General features: G+C 44.6%; 2 protein-coding genes across 7 annotated transcripts in view; both read right to left on the reverse strand.

Annotated features, from left to right (window-relative positions):
• Positions 1-21: 21 nt before the first annotated feature.
• LOC118507436 overlaps positions 22-21,833 on the reverse strand; it is a 31,627-nt gene continuing 9,815 nt past the window's right edge. Inside the window, exons 2-3 of the mRNA XM_036045915.1 lie at positions 624-674; positions 22-557 (exon numbers count right to left, since the gene is read on the reverse strand). Of these exons, the coding sequence (XP_035901808.1) occupies positions 529-557; positions 624-674 (80 nt within the window). The 3' untranslated portion in view covers positions 22-528. The remainder of the gene's footprint in view (positions 558-623; positions 675-21,833) is intronic.
• The window catches only part of LOC118503629, a 30,454-nt gene continuing 9,639 nt past the window's right edge, over positions 1,019-21,833 (reverse strand). For 5 of the 6 annotated variants that reach the window (XM_036037122.1, XM_036037119.1, XM_036037120.1 and 2 more), the window contains exons 3-5: positions 4,893-6,507; positions 3,985-4,281; positions 1,019-3,907 (exon numbers count right to left, since the gene is read on the reverse strand). In XM_036037122.1, coding sequence (XP_035893015.1) covers positions 3,030-3,907; positions 3,985-4,281; positions 4,893-6,477 — 2,760 coding nt within the window. In that variant the 5' untranslated portion in view covers positions 6,478-6,507 and the 3' untranslated portion in view covers positions 1,019-3,029. Of the gene's footprint in view, positions 3,908-3,984; positions 4,282-4,892; positions 6,508-6,594; positions 6,847-21,833 lie in introns of those variants that run through there. The other variant, XM_036037124.1, reaches the window with a different exon arrangement.

Raw genomic sequence — 21,833 nt, forward strand, 5'->3', positions numbered from 1 at the left:
ACACGCACTTCACAGCACTCAAAAGGTTTAAGGAAGACAGTTGTAGAATTCTATTCTTCAGTATTAAAAGCGTCAGCCTGCAATAATTCTGCTGCCATCAGTCCGTGGTTTGGTAACAAAAGTGTACGACACAGTTGCGTGTAAGGACTTTTTCTTTTCTTTCTTCTCTGCCTTAAACAAGACATTCTTTACGGCGACGGCGGAACTGGCATGTGGTGGTTCTTAATCAAAAAATTAACTTCTTCCGAACACGATACAGTGCTGCGCAGCCCACACAGCCGGCTGTACAAGAATTGCTGCATGCGATACACTACTACTCCCGAGATTCGAGATTCAGTCTGACTTTTTTGCATAGGCGTGGTGCCCGGTAACGATGACGATGGCTCCAACAATTCCACTATGGTGCGCTTAGTGCAGGTTGCATGTGTGTGTGTATGTACGTTGGTTTGTCTGTCTGTCTGTCTGTCTATTTCTCTCCATTTCCGGTAGCGCGGTGCTCGGTGGAACCGGAACCCTTGCTGACGGTAACTACGATACGATCCACGAATGAATAATCTCTGAAAGCAAGGGAACAGTGTTAGTGAACTATGGCGGCGGTACGGGTGGCGCTGATTGTAACCTACTATTCTGTCCCGGCGACAGATAGATCAGTATGTCCTGACCCGATGCTACGACTGAAAAGAAACACACCAAGAAGGGCAACGATTATTACGATGTCCTATAAAAGCTATAATGTTTCAAATGGTTTGCTCGACGGGAATGAGAGCGCATCTAGAAATTTTCTGTTAAATCACGCTTCATAAGTACATTCAAAAGACATGTAATTAAAAATATTTAAAGCAAATGTACAATAAGTTAATTGCATCACAAAAACAAAGCATCAACCGCAAAAATGGGATGGCTCAAACGATATTTTTTTTTAGTAGCCACACACACACTCACACACTATCACATATCAATCCAGGCGGGACATATTAGCATCTTGTTCGGACATTTAATCACAAGAATCAAACGTAAATGCAGTTATGCAATTCACTTCTATTTAACATCAACATAATTTATAATGATACACATTTAAACGAGCACGTTTTCCGCCAAACGCTTACCGAAGGCAAATGTCTAGGAATGATTTATGTCCAGATAATCGTTCGTTTGTGTGTTTTGTAAAGCATCACTCAACGGTAGAAACAGCACGCAAGGAAATAAAACTCTATTACCAATTAACTCCTCATTATGCGCTTGCATCGATATAAACACAACTCACTAAACAAACGTCGTCCCCCGGTTTGGGTGGGTTCCGGATTCAGTCGCATTGGCAAAGAAAAATGACAGCCAAGAAGAAACAATCGTACCGGTGGGGGACAAACGAAAAAACAAAAACGAGGTCGAAACTTCTAAGACGACGCACCGGCAAAAGGTGCCAGGAATTAGTACCCCGTGGCGCATTTGATGTTGTGCAGCATCAAAGCGCCAGACACCGCGCGATACAAATGCATTCGATGCGCGCGGTACGGGCTCATGGCGTCTATGGCCGGGATTGTGAAGCTAAACGAACGATTCGGAATGCTTGGTAAAACACACACGTACGGAGCGTACAACATCTCGCGTAACAGTCGCGGTCGGCCTACGTGCGTTTCCCCTCGACTCCTCGGCCCCTGATCCTGTGTTGTGATAATCTATTTTCGTAATCGTAACGCCACCGTGATAACGCACCTTTCGCGACAAAAAATGCTCATCACTAGAGGAGGAGATGCGCGTTGCTGATGATGTACATACAGCCGGCCGTGGCTTATTTGCTCCGTCCAACTGACGGTCTGCTCGGAACGCAACGGCACACTCGCAGACGAACAACTCCATCATCACCGGCTGCTCTCTGGTGTGTACGACCGCGTAAAATTATGTGACAAAATGTGTAGTTAAATATTGATAAAGCTACGCTGCACCTGACATACTTTTTGTCTGATGAACGATGTGTATATATATAAAGTTCCTTCTAGTGGTCTTTCTCTCAATTAATTAAAAACTATCCTACTCGTTGCTCCCTGAAAAGCAGCCGGCTTAAACGTGAGGTATGTACGATCAACGCAGCCTGCACACTTTGTAATAATTGTAAAACGACGAATAACAAGCCACATTATACTACCGCCCTGTTCAGGTATCGATTAATTAATTTATGACAAAACAAAAACCATCTAATGCATTCGCGTAAACTGTCGCTATCGGCGTTTGAATTATAACCGTTACAATGAAGTCTCATCGGTAAAATTTTACTCATATGTGTTGAAAAATGTGTGTATGTTGTTCGCAGCGCAGGACTTAATAATCCAGCTACGGATAAAATTAAGCGAAATGAGTGCCAATAATGACAGGAAAGAAGAAGAGAAGAATAGTCATTACTTACAGGATTGCTCAGGCCAGTGCAGGCCATTGTAACACTCACTATGTCAACAGCATAAAACGCTGATCAGACATCAAACATACAATTCAACCTCGTTAACCGTTCTCAACATGGGAAAACAAACGTTTAACTCCGTAAAATCCCAACTCGACAATAGAAAATGTCTTTAGAACTGGCACAAGTAGCACAGTTCAATATTTTTTTGTAAGCAACCACACATACCCCGTTGAACACTATCGTGAAGAAAGTTTATGAAATGTTTTACTTAATTTTTAGCATTCATACGGGTGCGGACGGTATGTAAAAACTCAGTTAGATACTGCTTCAAATAAACACACACACACACAAACATGCAATGCAAACACACACTCACACATGATAGAGACACATCCCTACCGTGGCCAAGGAAAATGTCTCGCACTATTCGGCAAAAATTCATGCAAAAGGCTACTTTCGGCGATCTTTCCTTAATGCTAATGTATTTCCTCTTGTACGGAGAGGCTGGACAGCTGAGCAGAACTTGTCCTTCGATCGAGTTTCACTCTCTCGCTCGCTCATTAATCAATGCATTTGTTTTTTGCGTGTTAGTAGGGCTGTAAATCGTCAGTGGCGATGGCATTGAGCGGTTTGTTTAGCATTCGATGGATGATTTCTGATACTGGGCATTTTGCAATGGTGGCGGCGGATTGGATTGCTGGGATTGCTGCTGTACTGTTTGCGTTGGCTGCTGTTGCTGCTGCTGCTGCTGTTGCTGCTGCCCATGCGAAAGGGGAATAGGTTGCAGCGGCATCGACGTGGAGGTGTGTCCCGTGGTCAAGGATGCAAATGTCGGTGGAGGCATTTCCGCAACGCCCGGATAGGGAGGTGCCGTGGAAGGTCCGGCAACGGATGCCCCAACAACGGCGGCGGCAGCAGCAGCAGCGGCGGCGGCAGCAGCAGCCGCAACGCCAGTATCAACCGAAAGATGATGTTGACGGCGCAACAACACACCGGCAGCATGGGGGGATCCTCCGACACCATCGCGCACATCGCCCGCGACCGCAAAGGCCGGGTTGCTGTTGGTCATTGGTGCAGCCACAGCCGTTCTACTACCGGATGCTTTCGGCAGCGAGCAGACTTCGCACGCGGGCATTAGTTCGTGGTTTTGGAATGTACAGAGACTGCAGGTCCAGGGTTGATTGGGGCCTGTTGTGGCGGATGGTTGCAGTCGATTGGGAGCCGTCGGATCACCGACACCTCCACCGTTCGACTGAAACGACGATGAGGTTGAGCAGGACGAGGACACGGATGACGTGGGGGTCGGTACTGGTGACGACGTGCCGCCTATAACGGCTAGCGATGGGGCAAGGTGCGGCGTACTCGGCGTAACGCTTCCTGAACTGCCACGCGACGGCGACTGTGTTGGGGCTCTGGGCGGCGGAGGTCGGGGTGGTCTTGGTGGACGATTCACTACAGTCCCCCCACCACTAGCTCCTGACACCATGGACGGTGGAAGCATTAATGGTGAACCTTAAAGAGAAATAAAATGCTCATTACCACGGCCTCGTATATGGTGTTGCTGCGTGTAATTCGACGGATTCTCTTACCACCTTCAACGCTCAGCGCACTCAGCCCATCCGTTATCGATGAACCCGTCGCGGCTGCGGCCGCTGCGGCCTGTATCCGTGCCTCTTCTTCGTCGCACGAATCCACTTCCTTCTGCAGCTGCTCGACCTCAGCCGCCAGCACCAGCACCTCACGATCGAGCAGCTCCGCATCGATAAAGCGCAGAGGTTGTTGCAACACGAAGATTTCACGACAGATCGACTCGAACTGGGTCCGTTTCCGTTCTACCTCCAGGCTTAAACGCTGCTTTTGCTCCAGCTGCTGTGAGACGGCCATCTCTACAAAAGGAAACCCGGTTAATGAAACAGAAAAATCGCAACGATCGCTGTTCAGCCACAGCCAGTGAGTGAGCCAAAATGTCGAAACAGAGCGACTGAGAGCTGGGATCTTGCTCGACGTATACTGAGTGAGTGCTTATCAATGTTGTGTTGGTAGGTTCTGTCGCCTACGCCGGTGCGAGCTTTGTTGAAATGTTTGTTCCTTTTTCTTATTCAGTTTCTATCAATATTATTCACGATCCTACTGTGAGCTTCATCGTACTCTTCCCTACATTCCTCGGCAACTAGCAAAAAAAATATTCCAAGCTTATCAGCAGCATTATTAAATTGCATTGTGAATGTTTTTTGTTCGATTTAAAGTAGGGTCACGTAGGGCATTTTGCTGTGATTATATGGTTTTCTACGAATTATTTCTAAATGATAACAATTCTCTATATAATTACGATGTTTAATTCGTATTGCGATAAATAGTTACATTGGAAATCTGCGTAGTTACGTAATATACAATTTGTTGCATACAGAAATTCAGTTCTCGCAACGAACTAACAAAGAAATCAGATTCCTAAACATATGACCAATATTTCTACGCTTCTACAAAATACTCATATTACCTGCGACAACAAAGTTCTGGTAGCGCATTTCCTTCGTCAGTCCATCGTTCTCTAGCTGGCCGTCGGCAAACAGGGACTGCCCATTCATGCCCCGACTAGACACCATCTGATGGGCCGCCAGGTTGGGCAGTGGCGATGAGGATGAAAGCGGTGGAGGAAATCCTGCCAGCCCGCCGTACGGAACTCTGCTGCCAGCGGACGACGGTGACTGATACCATCCACTATGACCGTCCGGCAAAGCAACGGCGCACGGTTCCCGTTCCGGTTGCTGTGGGCTTGCCATCATCTCGCGCTGAGGTTCATAGCCCGGAACCTGAGCGCGCATTGCACTGAACGAACCGAAACCATCACGAAACGTAACCTCCAGCTTCGATTGAATGCCGGACTGAGCGTTAAAGTTTTTGGCGGTATACTTGAGTGGGCTGGCGTGGATGTGGATGGGTGTGCGCGGTCGACCGTCGGTCGGTTGTCGCAGGGTTAGATTAACCGAGGTAGAGCTACGACCACCGTTACCGCCAGCGCCGATTCCCACCGAAGCCGATCCTGTCCGCGAAGATCCACCCGGTGTGCTGCCAGCCACCGTACCAGCAGTGGGTGATCCCATCACCAAAGGATTTCCACCACTGAACGTACTGCTAACTTGGGCTAGCTCGCGTGAGTACGGCGGCTCTGGCTGGAGCGAGATCGTCGATGTGTGCCGTTGACCAGCGATCATCGGTCCACCGGCTTTAGGCGATACGGTAACGTTCACTTGCAGGTTAACCGTCTCACCGAGCTCAGTACTACTGCTAGCCGTGGTTGTTGTCGTGATCGTGGACGTCCCTAGCGGTACGTTGTTTGGTGGACATGGTGGAGCTATCCGATTGGGTCGCATCGGAGGTGGTGGCGGCGTTGCTCCAAAGTTACCCACCCCAGTGCCTGCTGCTGCTGGACGTACGGCCAGCGTAGTGGGCCGGTTTGCGCACGAACTAGATATTCGGCTCTCTCCTATAAATCTATTATCACTGTAGCCTGTGCCGCCACCGGTCGTCGGAACTCCCTGCTGCTGCTGCTGATGTGTGGTAGGATATGAAGCACCCTGTAACCTGCTACTATCGACGCTGCTCTCCCGGCTACTATTGCTACTGCTATTACTGCTGCTATAGCTGTTGCTGCCATCCGATCGATTACCGGCCAGCTTTCGATCACCACTGCGCCTTTTCAGACTGCCACTGTGGATGGATTGCGACGGGTAGGTGGTTTGGGCAGGTGTTCCGAGTACGGCTTCCTCCAGCTTGCCGATGCATGCCGGCCGATCGTGACAGTTCTGTGTGACGAGCTCCGACACGACCGTGTCCGGTACGGTTGGATACTTTTGCTTCATTTCGTGAAACAGCTGCATAATGCTGATGTTCGAGCAGGCACACGTCGCCCTCTGCTTCAGGATACTGCTACTGTCCGCTGCGTTAGACCCGCTGCCACTTGTTGCTGCGGAACTGTTCGAAGTAAACACGGCTGTTGCGGGTTCATCGTAATAGTGCTGAGTGTTGTTACTTTGGGTCGTGCTGGGTATTGCTGGCGTTTGCTTGAAAGGATTAGTCGCCATACTCTGCCATCCTCGATGGGCTCATTAAGTCTGCAAGGAAATGAGCAAAACAAAACCACATTAATTAGATTTTATTGTGAAAGATAATGTAACAAAGCGTAACGAATAATCACAAACCATTTAGGTTACTATGCCGTATCAGCCAAACAGAAGCTTCTGCTTTATATTACCGGTCACGGCCTTGTCATGGGCAAGTAATAAACCCCGTGTTGGAGTAAACAAACAATCACGCACTTATGTGTATACCAAATTCCTATCACTGAACCATAACCTAGTGTAAGAATTTCGGTAATTCGGCTGTTTTTTAAATAGATTACACGCACCGCCTTGCTCTATTTATTGCTTCCGAGGGCACGAATTTCGTCCAACTATACACTAAATTCAAACAACCTACCGGCTGCCAGTGGTGTGCAATGATCTCAACTGTTGGACGCAAGCAAACATACGACCTGCCCCTCCGGTTCTGGACATATGGGAATACACATATCACGATCCAAACCCGTTTACCGATAAACTCGTATCATGTGCACTGTCATGTGAATGTGCTGTAACGTTCGCGCACCACCGGACAACGCATGGACGCTCATGGAAAAAAACAGGAAAGAAAACTAAATCATATGCCTACCATATTCTGATAAGCGATAAGAAAAAGTCAACATGTGCCCGATACAAACGCGATTTCAGATTGCGACATCAAATACACCCCGGTTGGCGCGCGGTTGTGTGTTGATTTTGCTGGGCCTTTTTTGTTGCAAAACAACGGAAGTGCTATAGCGATAAGCTTTACGTACATTTTGTAGCATTTCTAGCAAACCAGAACAACAAAAAATAAAAAAATAAACATGCCTTAAGCTGGCCGGTGACAGTTTGAATGGTCAGTTGGTGCATGAGTTTCGACATTAACGTTTTTACACTTGATGCTCTTTAAAACTTCAGTCAAATGAATTTATTTCAAACCTATTTGATACATTGTCTAAAATTTTTAAACATTTATGTAAAAAAGTTCATAAAGAAAAAAGTTCAAAAAAAGCACCTCGTTAACTTCAATCAACCTTGATCAATCAAACTTGATCAACCTTCATCAACCTACACCATTTCAACAAATAACAAGTCCTAACTTTCTTTTTTTAATTTTTTTTGAAGTACGTTTATGAGTAATTATTCCAAATTATTTGCATATGCCGTCTCTATTACCCAAAAAAAATCTAGGGTATCGATCAGTTTTCAGTCAATCTGAAAACTAATCTGATGAGGAAGGATAGACTTAAGGGTTTGCAATTTTCAAAGATCGATAGATTGTACTAACCAATCAAAATCGCTCAAAATTTTGTATGAAAATCATGCGTTAATCTGTTTAGAGCTATACATCTCATCATTTTCCTAATACTAGACGCAGTCTGAGCCCTTGCAAAGCTCGCCATGGTCAACTAAGCTTATTTTATTTTATTTCTTGTCAAATAAGCTTATTTCTAACATTTAAAAATCCTTCGAATTCAGCCTTGATGAAATTAATGCCAAAAAATATGCATAAAAAAGCTCTCGAAACCATCACATGGCGTGTTCTTCTAATTTCGCTCAGTGTAAAGTCGAAAAACAAATGCTTTAAATTCTTAATATCCAACATTTCATCATTCATGTGTTCCTTTCTATTGAAACGGTTAGGAAAATTTTTCCATTAACCCTCGGCGACCGGCTTTGTATTAACCCGTCTGCAGAATCCTTAAAGTACCCAGCTAAACCGTTACCAGCACATCAAAGGAACTGGTTTTATCTGCTTCAATCGTTTCAAGAAGGGGGGTTCCCTAATGTCAATCCGAGCGGCTATTGTTTCTTCGGGATCGCCCACATTATCTTGTTGGCAAGATAAGATAAAACACCCCTCAAGATAACAGTGGAATTTAATGTCATGAGGAGCATGTAACCCGTGCACTAAAAATAGCACTGACCCGACAGACGTAGACAACGTATACGTGTTGGTAAATAGCAACTTCCTCTATGTTTGCGATACAATCAAAGTCCAAGACTATGTTGTCGATATTCAACTCGAGACACACATTTTTGCTGTCTTTTCCAGCGATGAAAAATTGACGGGTTTTATTTTTTATTTCCTTAAGCAAATCATGTTGCAGCAAGAAAATGGATTTAAAAATACATTCGGTGGCTTATCAGTGGTACGGACTTAACGTTCAACATCAACGTCACACGACGCATGTCATATGGTTTATGTAGCGAGGAAGGTTAATTTGGTTTTCTTATCTGTAATACGACCTGCTGATCTTGGCTGTAGTCTGTGGTCAATGACAGAGAAATTCTTTCGCAGTAAAAATAAATAGTATGCACACACAAACATTTGCCACTTCTTCTTCGCTTGGCGACTTTCTAGGTCATGCCGAGCATATTAAGGTTTACCAGACATTTTGTATACCACGATGCAGGATAGTCAGAGCTTGCCATCGGACAAACACTCCTAAACTTTTAAATATTAAACATTCTTTTTACAACAGGAAACATAGCTTTGGTGAAATAAAAAGACACGCTCAACGTTAGGAAACACCACCAACACGTTCGAGTTCAAGGTCAAAAGGAATACCAACAAATGGGCTGGTTGGAACGGTCAAATCTTTCCCCACAACACAAATCCATCACAGCAGAAATGCTACACCCCGTTATAAATGTTCATGCCGGAGTTCGACCCTAAAAGCGGGGCGATCGTTTTAAACCCCAAAAATCCTATCGCGCGTCAAACCCTCAACGGCCAGCATAGGAATCTTGGGCCCAATAAATCCTACCAGTTGAGGCACTCGTGCGACTATTTTCGCACCCAACGCGTCTAAGAGCGTTATGACGACAAACGGTTCCGCCCTCCCGGCCCTCCTGTCCCCAGTGGAACATTTTTTTTAATCGGGGACATTTTTTTTAAGCAATGGGCATTGCTGCTCCCTACCAAACACCGGGCGTCTCCATCGGGGGAACTTCCGGAAGAATGTCACACACGATCGGAAAGCATCTTGCACAGCCACCATCGGCTCCTCGCGCGAGACTTCATCCACGCGATCACACCACCACTTATGGCCTCTTGCGGCCGGCACATTCCACAGCTACCCACGGAGTGGTAATGATGGTCCGCGAAGAGAAAAAAAATGTAAAAATTTACCAAACACAACATTTCGTACCGCGCACGCACACACCCATCCCGGCACTGCTTCTTTTTGCAAAAAGATCTGTGAAGATATGGTCAAGAATTCCAACCCGGTGGAACGGGGCCGGATTCGCGACGAAATAAAATGACCAATAAGTGAAAGCGAACCGTGGACCAACCAAATCCACCGTACCCGCCGCCGCCGCCGCGTGTCGAAAGACGAAGTTACTCCCCGTTTGTTGGGTGCGATGTTGGGTGGATGGAGATCGGTTGGCGGTCAGTGGTGGTGCAGTTTTATTTATAAAAAGAAAGCCGTCTTAGAGGTCAGACGGATCGGGTCGGCAGTGAATGAGAGTGTCCGATTTAAGGCAAGAAGAGATGGGATGAAGCAGGGCAGAAGAAGCGGCGAAATTCGAAAAATCCGTACCGTGACCAGCTGAGGCGGTGGATCTGCTGTGAGTTGCAATAAAAATGCAATCGCCATTAACATAATTCGTATCATTAAATCACACAACCCATTCAAACTGTCGCCAGCGATGCGACGCTTACGTTGTATTTTATGCAGTGTATGCTATAAAATTGTTCCTTCCCTTTCGCACCCAAAACCACCTGACCCGTTGCTGCTCGCTTTACTCCCTATCTCTAGGAACGAACAGTTTGTGTCGATTAGCAAAAATGTAAGGTATTTATTGATGCAGAATTCGTTTTTCACTGAATTGGGTCGGTATTAAGGAACAGGACCAGGCAGATGAATTCACAATTTTAATCCTCAGATAAAATGACCCAGGAGCGTTTCGGCTAGTCACGAGTTTCAATTTTACGGATATAGCCACTTCCCGATATCCCAGTACCCGTAAAATGGGATGATCAACCACATCCGCCGTACTCACCGGATATGGCACCATCGGATTTTTCAAATTGTATTGGTTCAAAGAATGTAGCATTTTTCCAAAAATGAAACTAGTTTTACTCGAAAGATGGAACAAAGTATCAGGTCTATAAACAAGTGTTGACAGGTTTTTACGGTTCCGGCATGAGGTTTCAAGCCTCATAGGCCCGAATAGGCATCGATTTTATTCCGTCACTTTATACAACCTTTTTCTATCATATGGCAGATTCTGGAATCCTTCATAGAAAAATAAATCCGGTTTGGACACAATCCATGTTTGGATCCAATTTTTAAAATCGGCGCGATTCTGGAAGTCCTGCGCAGGTCAAGCCATGCTCCGGCGACCGGAACAGATGGTAATCGGAGTGCACTTTAGTGTCTAACTGGGGCTTTTTTCCATAAATTCACGACTCAAACGCATAAGTTGCCGTGGGTAAACGTCACCCGTGATGGTTCCCCGTCTGGTTCCAACACTTCGTGGTACACCACATTCAGCTGGTCTCACCAAATACACAACATTACCTTGGCGCCATGAATGTTCCGCTTTAGTGAAGGAAACATGCCCCGGGTAACCATACGTTGTTTTACGTTTTGGGTTGTCGTAATAAATCCAGTTTTCGACGCCAGTAACAATCTGATGCAAAAAAAACCCTTCAAGCCATACCGTTCGTGCAGTTTCCCGAAGGTGACCGCTTTATGTCACGGGGCTTAAGCTCATGTGGCAACTAATGCCCTGTCTTCCGGATCATGCCTATTGCTTTTAAACGCTGGCAAATGGCTGGCTGAGTATCTCCAAACGTATTTACCAGCTGAGTCTGTGTCCAGCTGACATTGTGGACGAAGTTTTCATCACATACTAAAGAAGGAGAATTCCTCGCTAAAATACTTTTTCTGGAACGAATGTATTTATTTTGCAACCACGCGTAAAATATTTTTTTTTGTAATTGATGAAATTACAGCTAGGGGCAAGGCAAACCTTGAAGATGACACTTCAAAACAACAATGTTGCCAGATCTTACTTAATTAAAAAAAAAAGTAAACGACGCATGTATAAACACCATCAAAACTTCTTCATAGATTTGATAATACAGTATAACCACGACACTCGCTGTGTGCTTTTGGGCATCGAGTCGCTGAACCAGGGAAATTGCAAAGCCCAAGATTATTTGTTGCGGGACTTTTGGACTACCGGACCGACTCCCCAACACTACTCTCTGGGGGGCTCAACTTATACGTCCCAACCAGGCCGCGTCGCCCAAGGACGCTGCTTGACGTAGAGGATCACCGAACCCGTTTTGGCGCCTTTGATCCCTTTCTCTTCATGTGTTGTGAATATAACTGTATTAGTAATCGTCCGCGTCGGGTAGCCGGGTCGATTACAGCGCCGGTCTTCACACGGCAGGACTGGGGTTCAAATTCCATCCAGACCGCCTCCCCGTACGCAGGGCTGACTGCTTTGCTACGGGTAAAATTAAGTCACAGAAGGCCAGAAATGGCAGGCCGAGACCTATCGAGGTTGTAGAGCCAAGGAAGAAGAAGAAGTAATCATCACCAACCGAACATGCCTTGCGCTGCGCTTTTAAACTGTATTCGAACCGTCCGTCCTTATAACTGTTAAGTGTTTTAGCAATTGTGCTTCAAGAGAGCCCTGCGTGGCCCGTTGAATTATTGAACATCTAATATATTATTTATTCAAAAAAGTGCCATGCATTTTAGTACATTAATACTACGTTAAAATAATCATGAATTTATTATAATAAATTCTATACATAATAATCAGTTACAGATCATTTTAAAAGCAACATTAAATTAGATTACATTACATCAGTTTTTATTGACTCGATTTACAGAATTTAAGAAATTAAGTATTGCAAAGAAAATTTTAAACTGTTCGAATTCCAGAAAAATCTATGAATATCTTATGTACTTGTGCCATGGAGGTAAGTTAAGTATTCTTTTAAGGTACTTATTTTGAAATATTTGTAGTTTCTTAATATGAACATTGGCACAATTTTCCCATATTTTAGAAGAATGCATCAGTGGGTGGACAATAGCAACATGCTGAACCATAGCACAAAATTGGCAACAGCAAATAATTAAGAGTACCGAACAGTAATGATACATGTAACAATGGGAGAAATGGAACAACTGAAGAATTTACGGAGCAGCAACTTTATTTCATGACCTTATCGCTCTGCTGACGTTTCGCTACTGATCTACTTTTCATCCTCTGCCCAAGGTGATCCTTCTCATTTTACTCGGTACAGGGTGATCCTGCCTGCTACCCAACTAACGTTTTTGATTTTACATCCGGTCGTCCTGATTGAAGTCAGACCCTTGATCTTCATCATCTCCCTCTTCTGCTGTTAACGCATAAGCCCATAGCCTCATATTATCTTCACTTGTACTCGTCTCTAGCGGTCCTTCGCCAAGTCCTACTTTCCTAACGCGATACCGCCCGTTGCGGTTTACATGCATAATTTCGTAGGGACCCAAGTATTCGCTAGCAAGTTTCTTACCAGCAACGAATTGCGTTCGTTTGATAGCTACCAACTCTCCTAGCTTATACCCTGACGCAGGTTTTCGTTTCTTATCGAATTGATCCTTGTAGCGCCGCTGCGCTTGTTCTATAGCAATACGAGCGTCTTTTCGCAATTCCTGCCTTACGTTATCATGATATTCATACAATTCTTTATTTATAATTTCCCTCAGCTGATCATCACTGCTATTTTTCATCTTCACGCCAAACATCAGTTCAAACGGTGTTTTGCCCGTTGTTGAATGATAATACGCATTTATCGCACGTTGCACTCGGTTCACCCACTTAAACCATTTTGACGGATCTTCTGTCGATAGTTTCGCCAGCATTTCTATAGCCGTCCGGTTAACTCGCTCCGCTTGTCCATTTCCCCGTGGCACTCCGGTAGTAGAAACGATGTGCTCGATACCCTGGTTCTGAACGTGCGCAGCAAATGTATTGGACGTGAACGCTGATCCTCTATCGGTGATAATCCTTGTCGGATTTCCAAACACGGCTGACCAACACTCCAGTTTCCGTAGTACTTCCTCAGCAGTTGTAGTACGTGTGGGGTATAACCAAACAAATTTATAAAAACTATCAACTATTGTTAGAATATACCTGTATTGTTTCGCTGTGGTATCCATGGGGCCTACGTGGTCCATATGAAGTGTGTGCAAAGGCACGTCCCCTTTCGGAATAGGACTCAGGTAACCCTCCTTATCTTTGAAATCCTCGATCATTTGCCCTATCTCATTCCGATACTGATGATGTATTGATACTTCATTTGCGCCGTTTATCGTCAAGGCATTCGCACACAACACATCGCATTGTTCCTGATTCTCGCTCACTCTTGGTTTTAGTTTAACGCCCTCCGCAGTTATCAAGGCGTCCATCGCACACAACGCATCCTTTCCCAAAATCACTTCGTAAACACTGCTATTGTCTGGGACCACATAAAAAGACATTACCGGATAATTTTGCCCGTCGATACACACTTCGGTTTCTACCCGACCCAATGCCTTCGTTTTTTTTCCACCAAAACCGTTGAATACCATGTCGGTCTTTGCCAACAATAGGCTACCGATTTTGTTCATAACACTGTATTGTAACAAACTGTATTCGCTGCCGGTGTCAAAAAGCGTTTTGAAATAGTATTGCCCGATGCGCATGTCAACAGTTCCACTATTTTCACTTGAAACGAGGTTCGTATTCGCAGGATTGTGCCTGTTTCGATTTCTTGGACAACTGTTCGACACGTGGCCGCGCTCACCGCACGAATAACATTTCGGTCCTTTTGTTCGAGAATCACATTCCCTTGCTCGATGACCAACACCACCACACTCGAAGCATTTTTTCGGGTTTTCTTCTTTAACACACTTCTTAGCTTCATGTCCGACATCGCCACAATTGTAACATTTTCGTTGACTTCTTGGCTCAACTCGCGTAACACTCTTTTCCGATGTTCTTTTGGCTTCTGCTCTTTCAAGGAATAACAATTCCTGCTTTAGCTCGGTCATGTTGCTCGTTCGATACAGTGACGCACGCATTCTTGTTTCATGGGTCACGCCGTCCACGATGTATTCGATTAGGCTGCATTCGTCAATATCGGCGTCACGAGCTATGCGTTGCATTTCATATACGTACTCAAGCATAGTTTCCTTATGCGTTTTCCGTCGAGCCATAAGCCTTCTATGAACATCACCCGAGCGCACTATCTTTTCGAATTCCTTTATCAGTTTAGATCGTAACACCGGGTAGGATGATAAAGTTTTTTCCGTCGCCAGGAAACTTCTCGCAATGCCCACCATCTTACGTCGACACATGATGAACATTTGGTCTTCGGACCACAGTGCCATTTTTGCGACACCCTCAAAATCGTCGAACCACGCTCTAATATCCTTTGTCAAATCCGCTCCATAGGGCTCAATTCCGTCCTCCACATCTCGGAATGAGTATGGCTGCACTGGTGTCTGGATTATGGCCGTTTTTGTCGCGTCTACTAGCGATCCGCTTTCCGCATCCATATAGCCCGTTGTGTTCGCGGCATCTTCGATGGGATTTTGTTCGGGAACGGCTTCTAACGTTATTCCGGAATCCATGATCCGTTTCGCCAGGTCCTCTTTACTGCCGGACGTAGCCAAGCCAGCCATTTCACACTTCCGCACTAGGCCAACACGCGTAAATTCTTCCACCAATCGTTCCATAGTTTATTCACACCTCACGACCGGTAACACACAGCTCACATACACGTCGATTGTTTCTTTTTAGTGCACACAGCACTCTCACATGAAAAACAGCACACAGCCGAAGCACCGAATACTTTCCAGGAAACGCCTACCACACACGCGCACGTCGATCCCTTGGCGCACACAGCAACCACTCACACGACCTGCCGCACACAGCTAGTAAAGCGAACCTTTTCCGCGTATCGGTATATTCACACCCGTGCAGGTCTTTATTTTGGCGCACACAGCAACCACTAATACGACCAGCCGCACACAGCAAACGGGTTTTGGGAATAGGTATATCCCACTTCTGACACCAAATGTAATAATGGGAGAAATGGAACAACTGAAGAATTTACGGAGCAGCAACTTTATTTCATGACCTTATCGCTCTGCTGACGTTTCGCTACTGATCTACTTTTCATCCTCTGCCCAAGGTGATCCTTCTCATTTTACTCGGTACAGGGTGATCCTGCCTGCTACCCAACTAACGTTTTTGATTTTACATACATTTCTTCATTCACTTTCTTTTATCGTAACAGATCAACCATCAATCATGATGGTGCCACAGGATTGCTTCAAACATCATCCACGCACACTTTAAACGGCTACCAACGATAAACATCAGCGAGAGAAACACATTTACACCATCTCTCAGTCGCCAAACAAGCCGCCATTTTTCAATGAATTCTGAAAAATGGCATTCAGCCCATCGGGAAACACAATTTTCCACGCACCGGCGAACAATTCCGCAATAATGAGCTCGGTTGCCTACAGAACAGCTGAACACCAGAGTGCTCTTTCGATGCGTTTGTTCCTGTACACCAGCAGTTTGCCAATCAAAAAAAGCATCCACAACTATACACCGATTGCTGCCGTGCCTCGTTCGCAGTTTCTGCGAATCATTTGCGCAATTTTTCGCTCGAAAAAAGCGATTCGACGCGTTCGAGATTCCTTTCTCCGCACACCAAGTCCTGGGACCCGATTCGGTGCAGGAAGAATCAGTACAGGTACGAGGGAGCAAATTTACACTACTAACAGCTGCTGGTAGCAGAACGAATATGTTATTCCACCACACCTTAAGGGTTGAGTTTATTGCGTGTTTCTACTAGCTACAGCGCACGATAGCGTTCCCGGTCGGTGGCAAGTTCATTACATTCGTGATGTCCCCATTCGGAGCGCCAAGCGTGCAGCGTGCGAATCAAGGACGAGGATGTGCACTTAGGCAGAGCTGCAATCCTTTCCGCAAGATTAATTGTATACATTGTTGCAATTTAAGTGATCGTGGAGAACCAATGGCCGTGTTTTACTTCATATTGCTTCAACCTTGAACTTTCTCCGCAATAACCTTGATCTGTTGACAATGTTACCATCTTTTGCAACTAGTTATTATAGAACATTTGGTTTTTATAAATATGGCAAATGGTTTTAATTCTCCAACAAATGTACCAGTTATATTTTTGTAATAAATGGAGGAAACATTAAATGCACTGTATAATATGTAAAATGTAACAACAGTACAAGAACATTTGATAACAAATTTTTCAGCCCATATTAGAAAATAAATATTATATCCCTTGATTTTTTTTTTATTCGTAAAGAACGGCCTGGCCGTATTGCTTGATTTATTTTAATTTTTAAAAACCTTGATTCAACTAAATTCAACCTTATTTTGGGCGGGCTTATAGGACGGTCCCAAACTTATAGGTACTTAATTCCAAACGCAGGACTGACCATCCGTCTAAGGGATAAAACAAGTCAAAGAAGTCAGTAATCTGGGTCAAGATTTCCTTCGCGAAGCTTCAGAGTCAAAGAATATGAAGCATATACGATGCCCATTGATAGGTAGGATCTACAAAATTCTACAAAACATTTTAAATATTGCCTCTAGTCTTAGCATCGGCGTTGCACCACAAACTAGTACAGATTAGTGATGAGAAATTCTGAGATTCTGAGTTGGATCAAGATTGCTTGAATTCTGATCCGGGATTGGAATTTCGATTTGAATTGAACTTATCACCCGGGTTGAGACCAAATCCGCCTAAGGAACGATTATTGCAATCTTAAGATAACTCAATAATCATCCAATTCATCGGAACTACAAAGTTCTCCACTAACTTAATAATAAGATCAAGCTTTATCCTCTGTATGTAATACATCCTGCTAGATTCGGTTCATTAACATGCTATGTTTAGACAGAGTTTCCAGGATGTATTAATAACCCTTCAACCATTTCTAGACTCTGTAAAACTTACAGATAAACAGTAATGTAAAACTTACAGATAAAACTAGACTTAGACTCACTGTATAGAAACCATTCAAAATGAAGTGGAAAATCCACTGGTAATACAGTACAAAAATATTTCGGTTCTTTCACTGCTGAGGCACTTTTCTTTTAAAATGTTTCTAGCCATCAGAACAGTTTTCAAGAGTTCATGATCTACCGATTATAATCCATACGATGTGAGGAACAGAATAACAGTTCATATTCAAGAATAATGAATGAATGTTGGCCACAACCTCGAAAAGCCGTATACTGAAATTTCTGGCTAGTTTTCTGGCGAGATATATTTGAATAACGTTAATTCCCCCGACTATCAATCCAACTATTCATTATGTGTTTTTAAAATAGCCATAACGTTCGGGAACATATACCACCATTTCAATGGAAAAAATACTAAACTATAAATTTTTTGTCATGTCAAAAGTAATATTCATGTTGTAAACATCATCATCGAATGATGTAGTTTCGTTCCAGTTGTACAACGATGATGTTTACAGAACTTTTACTGGAGACGAAAGTAATGCGTTGTACCAGCTGTCACGTTTCCCTACTTCTATTCTACACACCTTCCGAGAGAACATGGTTTCAACAACATCTCCAATCAAAAACACTCTCTTCATAAGGAAGGATGTTTTCGACAAACATTCTTAAGGATTAACTCCGCATAATTTATTCGTTGTAGACAAATCAACCAGCAAGAACCAGAAAAGAGAACCAAGAGCAAAAGTGGAATGTTTACCTGATCCCGACACCATCAGAAGCTAAAGGCAATATAATTTTGTTTGAATTATTGAAATTGCTGTCATGTTTTGGATACAAATGTTCAACTAAAGCTGCAACAAACAAAAACAGCTGCATGATGTGCTAATCATCATAATGTGACAGTTTTTGTTTTAAAAAACTTTCGGCTAAAATCTTGTTTTTTTTTTAATAAAACCTCCTTCCATACCAAGAACTAAACCATACCAACCAACGAAAGCGGCAGAAAAAATCAATAAAATCAATAATGCTCATATAAAAACATACCTCGATCGTTAAGTCTAAATTCGTAAAGGTATTTACGTGCGATCGTATGCGTGTAAGTGAGCGTAACTTTTCTTTCCCACCGATCTTTTCCTTCCGTTGTCACATCTCAACCAGCACCACACCACGACCAATAATCCCATGGAGCCGCCTGGTTGTCATTAATGACGCAAAAACTCACTGCCCACTCTTCTGCTAGCGATTACAGCCACACGCTCTCTTCCGCACCAAATTTTCCTTCCACCGTCCAACCGATATGCCGGTGTGGCAGTCCAAAAACAGAGTGACACCCACTCGTTTTGCTTCCCATATTTGCCCCCCCACCACCGCTCTATCATCCACCTTCGTTTTACTTTTCACTGTCAACAGGGGAGGGGGAAGTTCACAAACAGCCCGGGGGGAAACGAAAAAATACAACCAAAAATCAAACAAACCGGGAACAGAACGTTCGAATTAACGGCTAGGCTCAGAGACCGGGAAGAAGGAGAGAGTAGAAGTGTCATCGGGATGGTGGCATCGACGACGAGTTTTCTCCGCCTGGGGTGTGGAATTTTCTAAATAAAGAAGACAGATTCTCACCTTAAAATAAGCCGAACGGAAAAGCACACCCCACCAGCGCCAACACCGCGTGATGTGGGCACCAGCCAGACCAGTTCCACAACCACCACCTGTTGGTTTCTTCACTTCCCTCGAAGTGGTCCGTTCGGGTTCGCCTAGGTCCCACGGAACGGTTTGCGCCGGGTGGGCAGGGGGAACATATTTTTTGTCATTTAAAGCTGGGAGAAAACAACGATCCATACCACGTCGTTTCCAGAGCGTTAAGAAAGGACGCATGAAGCGAGAGAGAGGCAGGATGAGAAGATCTGGTCACATGCAAAACGACGATCACGAAACGATCGCGGCAGGCAAAACAAGCCGAATCAAAGGTGTACAGCAGCAGGATGATGATGAACGTGAGAAATACTTATCGCACGCGCTCTGTTTTGCTTCAATTTTCCGGACCACCTCAGTTTGGCCAAAGGAACGGTAAGCAGTAGAGGGATGATCAAAGCGGGACGACCGACCTGCAGCAGCAACATTTTTAATTCCAAGCCTCATTTCTTGAAAACTCAATTAAACCAATTTACGTCAGGTAAAGTGCGATGCGCACGTGCAGGTGTGTGTCCTAAAAATTATAGTGAAACTATTCCGGCCACCAACCAACCAACCCCAGACAGAACAGGCATATTTTTATTCAATTAAGGCGAAGAATTCGCAAAACGCCTAGAGCTGAGTGGAGAAAAAACAAGGCGGACGGGACACGCGGTAGGCCAAGATGCGAAAAATTCTGCGCATTTTGCAACCCAAAGTTTGTGTGTGTGTGCTTGATTTATGAAACGCCATCGGTTTGCGGCAGATGAGATGAGAGATAGCAGGAACGGCTATCGAAATTACGCAATGCCATACAAAACAGCTGCTATCATGCTGCTAGACGAAAATTATGATCGTTTGAAGTTAATTTAATAATAATGCAAATTGTGAAGATAAGATCAACATAACAATTTGCTTAAATAACAACTAACCACACTCGCTATAATACAATAATTCCATCCAATCACCACCATCAACGCTATAAACAAACGTGCCAAAATGCAGATTAAACTGTTCACGGATCGGTGAGTACGACGACCGTTAAAAGAAAATGGCTCGGAACATGTGAAAATTGCCGGACGAAAGATACCTCCTCCCATAGCCGGAGAGTTCACAGGAAGAACATGCACAAAAAAAAAAACATTTACATTCCACACGAAACACCAAAGATGGGACTTTATTTACTGGCCTCGCTCAAACCTGCTAGCTTGGCTCGATCATCCATTGATCCTCGATCACCCATAACGATAATCCAATTTTCCGCCACCTATTCACCCCCCCTTTAGCTGCTCCCATAACGACTTAAATTCTCAACAGGTTTGCCAAAATTTGCTCACATCGTTTAAGCATCGTTTACCTGCCTACCAGGGAAACGCCACTAGTAGCAGCAATATACGTCCGTAAGCATCCACGATAAAATATGCCCTTTTTTATCAACTTCCACATCGCGCTCCGTTGTAGACCCGTCCCCGCACCCCGCCATTACTCGCGTCAAGAGATCTATAGCTATTTTCGCAATCCGACGCATTTCTTCCACCCTCGCATCGCGCTAAGGCAACGGTGAGAGGAATTTTATTTATAAACAGAAGAAACTTCCAACCCCGCAACGCGCGTTCATTCATGAAAAATTCGATACCGCGAAAAACCGCAACCGTTCGACCGAAGCAAAGGAGGCCCCCGTCTCGCGTTTGCTTTGCCCCGTGAGCTAGTCGTAATAATACCGGGAGGGAAAGAGGGGGGCATTAACTATCCCACGAGTTCATCGTTATACCTCCCCAAACTCTGCCAACCCAGAACATACCCCCACCGAGCGATCCTCATCCTTCCACCATTTAAGGGCATCTAAAGTTGGACCGGAAAAGGGATTGCTGGGGAAGGTAAACCTGGGTAACATGCTGCTGCTGATGAAATTACCGACGGACCATACACGAAGTGGTCGGGTTGTGTCGGCGAATGAATGCGCGACGAGCAGCAGGAGGATGGTGGAAAGTGGCTAAGTAAATTCACGACTGAGCAAACCGAGACGAAACGACTACCGGTAACGCCGCCAGCCTGTGTGTGTTTTCAATGCTAAGGACCAAACGTGACGTACGGGGGTAGAAGGGGGAGGTTAAGAAGGGAAGCGTGGTTGGTAGCCGCACGAGCAAACGAAGATCGAGTAAACAGATACTAAGCTGCCCACACTAATGCGACCTAGTGGCGAGCCAACTGCAACATTTCAAGTCGAGCGAGTCGGGGAGTGGGCAACAAAAATCGGTGTCGCGGGGCACAGCGAGCAGCGAGTGACAACAATTCGTGCTAATTTGTTTCTCTTCCTTTGGCTCTCACTTTTTCTCTCGCGTTTCGAGGTTTTACGCTTTTTATTCTTTTTCGATCTTTTCGGCGCGATTGTTCAGAAATTTTGATAGCTAAAACTATGTGTAACGCATAGTAACGGGGTAACGCTCTTATGCCAATGAAGGATTTTTCTCGATTAATATAGAGAAAATATTGTAACAGGGAAGGGATTATGCCGGTGTTACCGGCAATGTTTCAAGAAATTGCACTATTATTTGAAACTCAATTGTGTATCTATAATTAAAAGATATAACATTCGTTTATCGCTTTGCTAAGTTAAAAGCGATTCTAATATTTTTTAGAGTAAT

This window comes from Anopheles stephensi, chromosome 2, assembly GCF_013141755.1.
Source record: "Anopheles stephensi strain Indian chromosome 2, UCI_ANSTEP_V1.0, whole genome shotgun sequence".
In the NCBI taxonomy this organism is placed as follows: domain Eukaryota; kingdom Metazoa; phylum Arthropoda; class Insecta; order Diptera; family Culicidae; genus Anopheles; species Anopheles stephensi.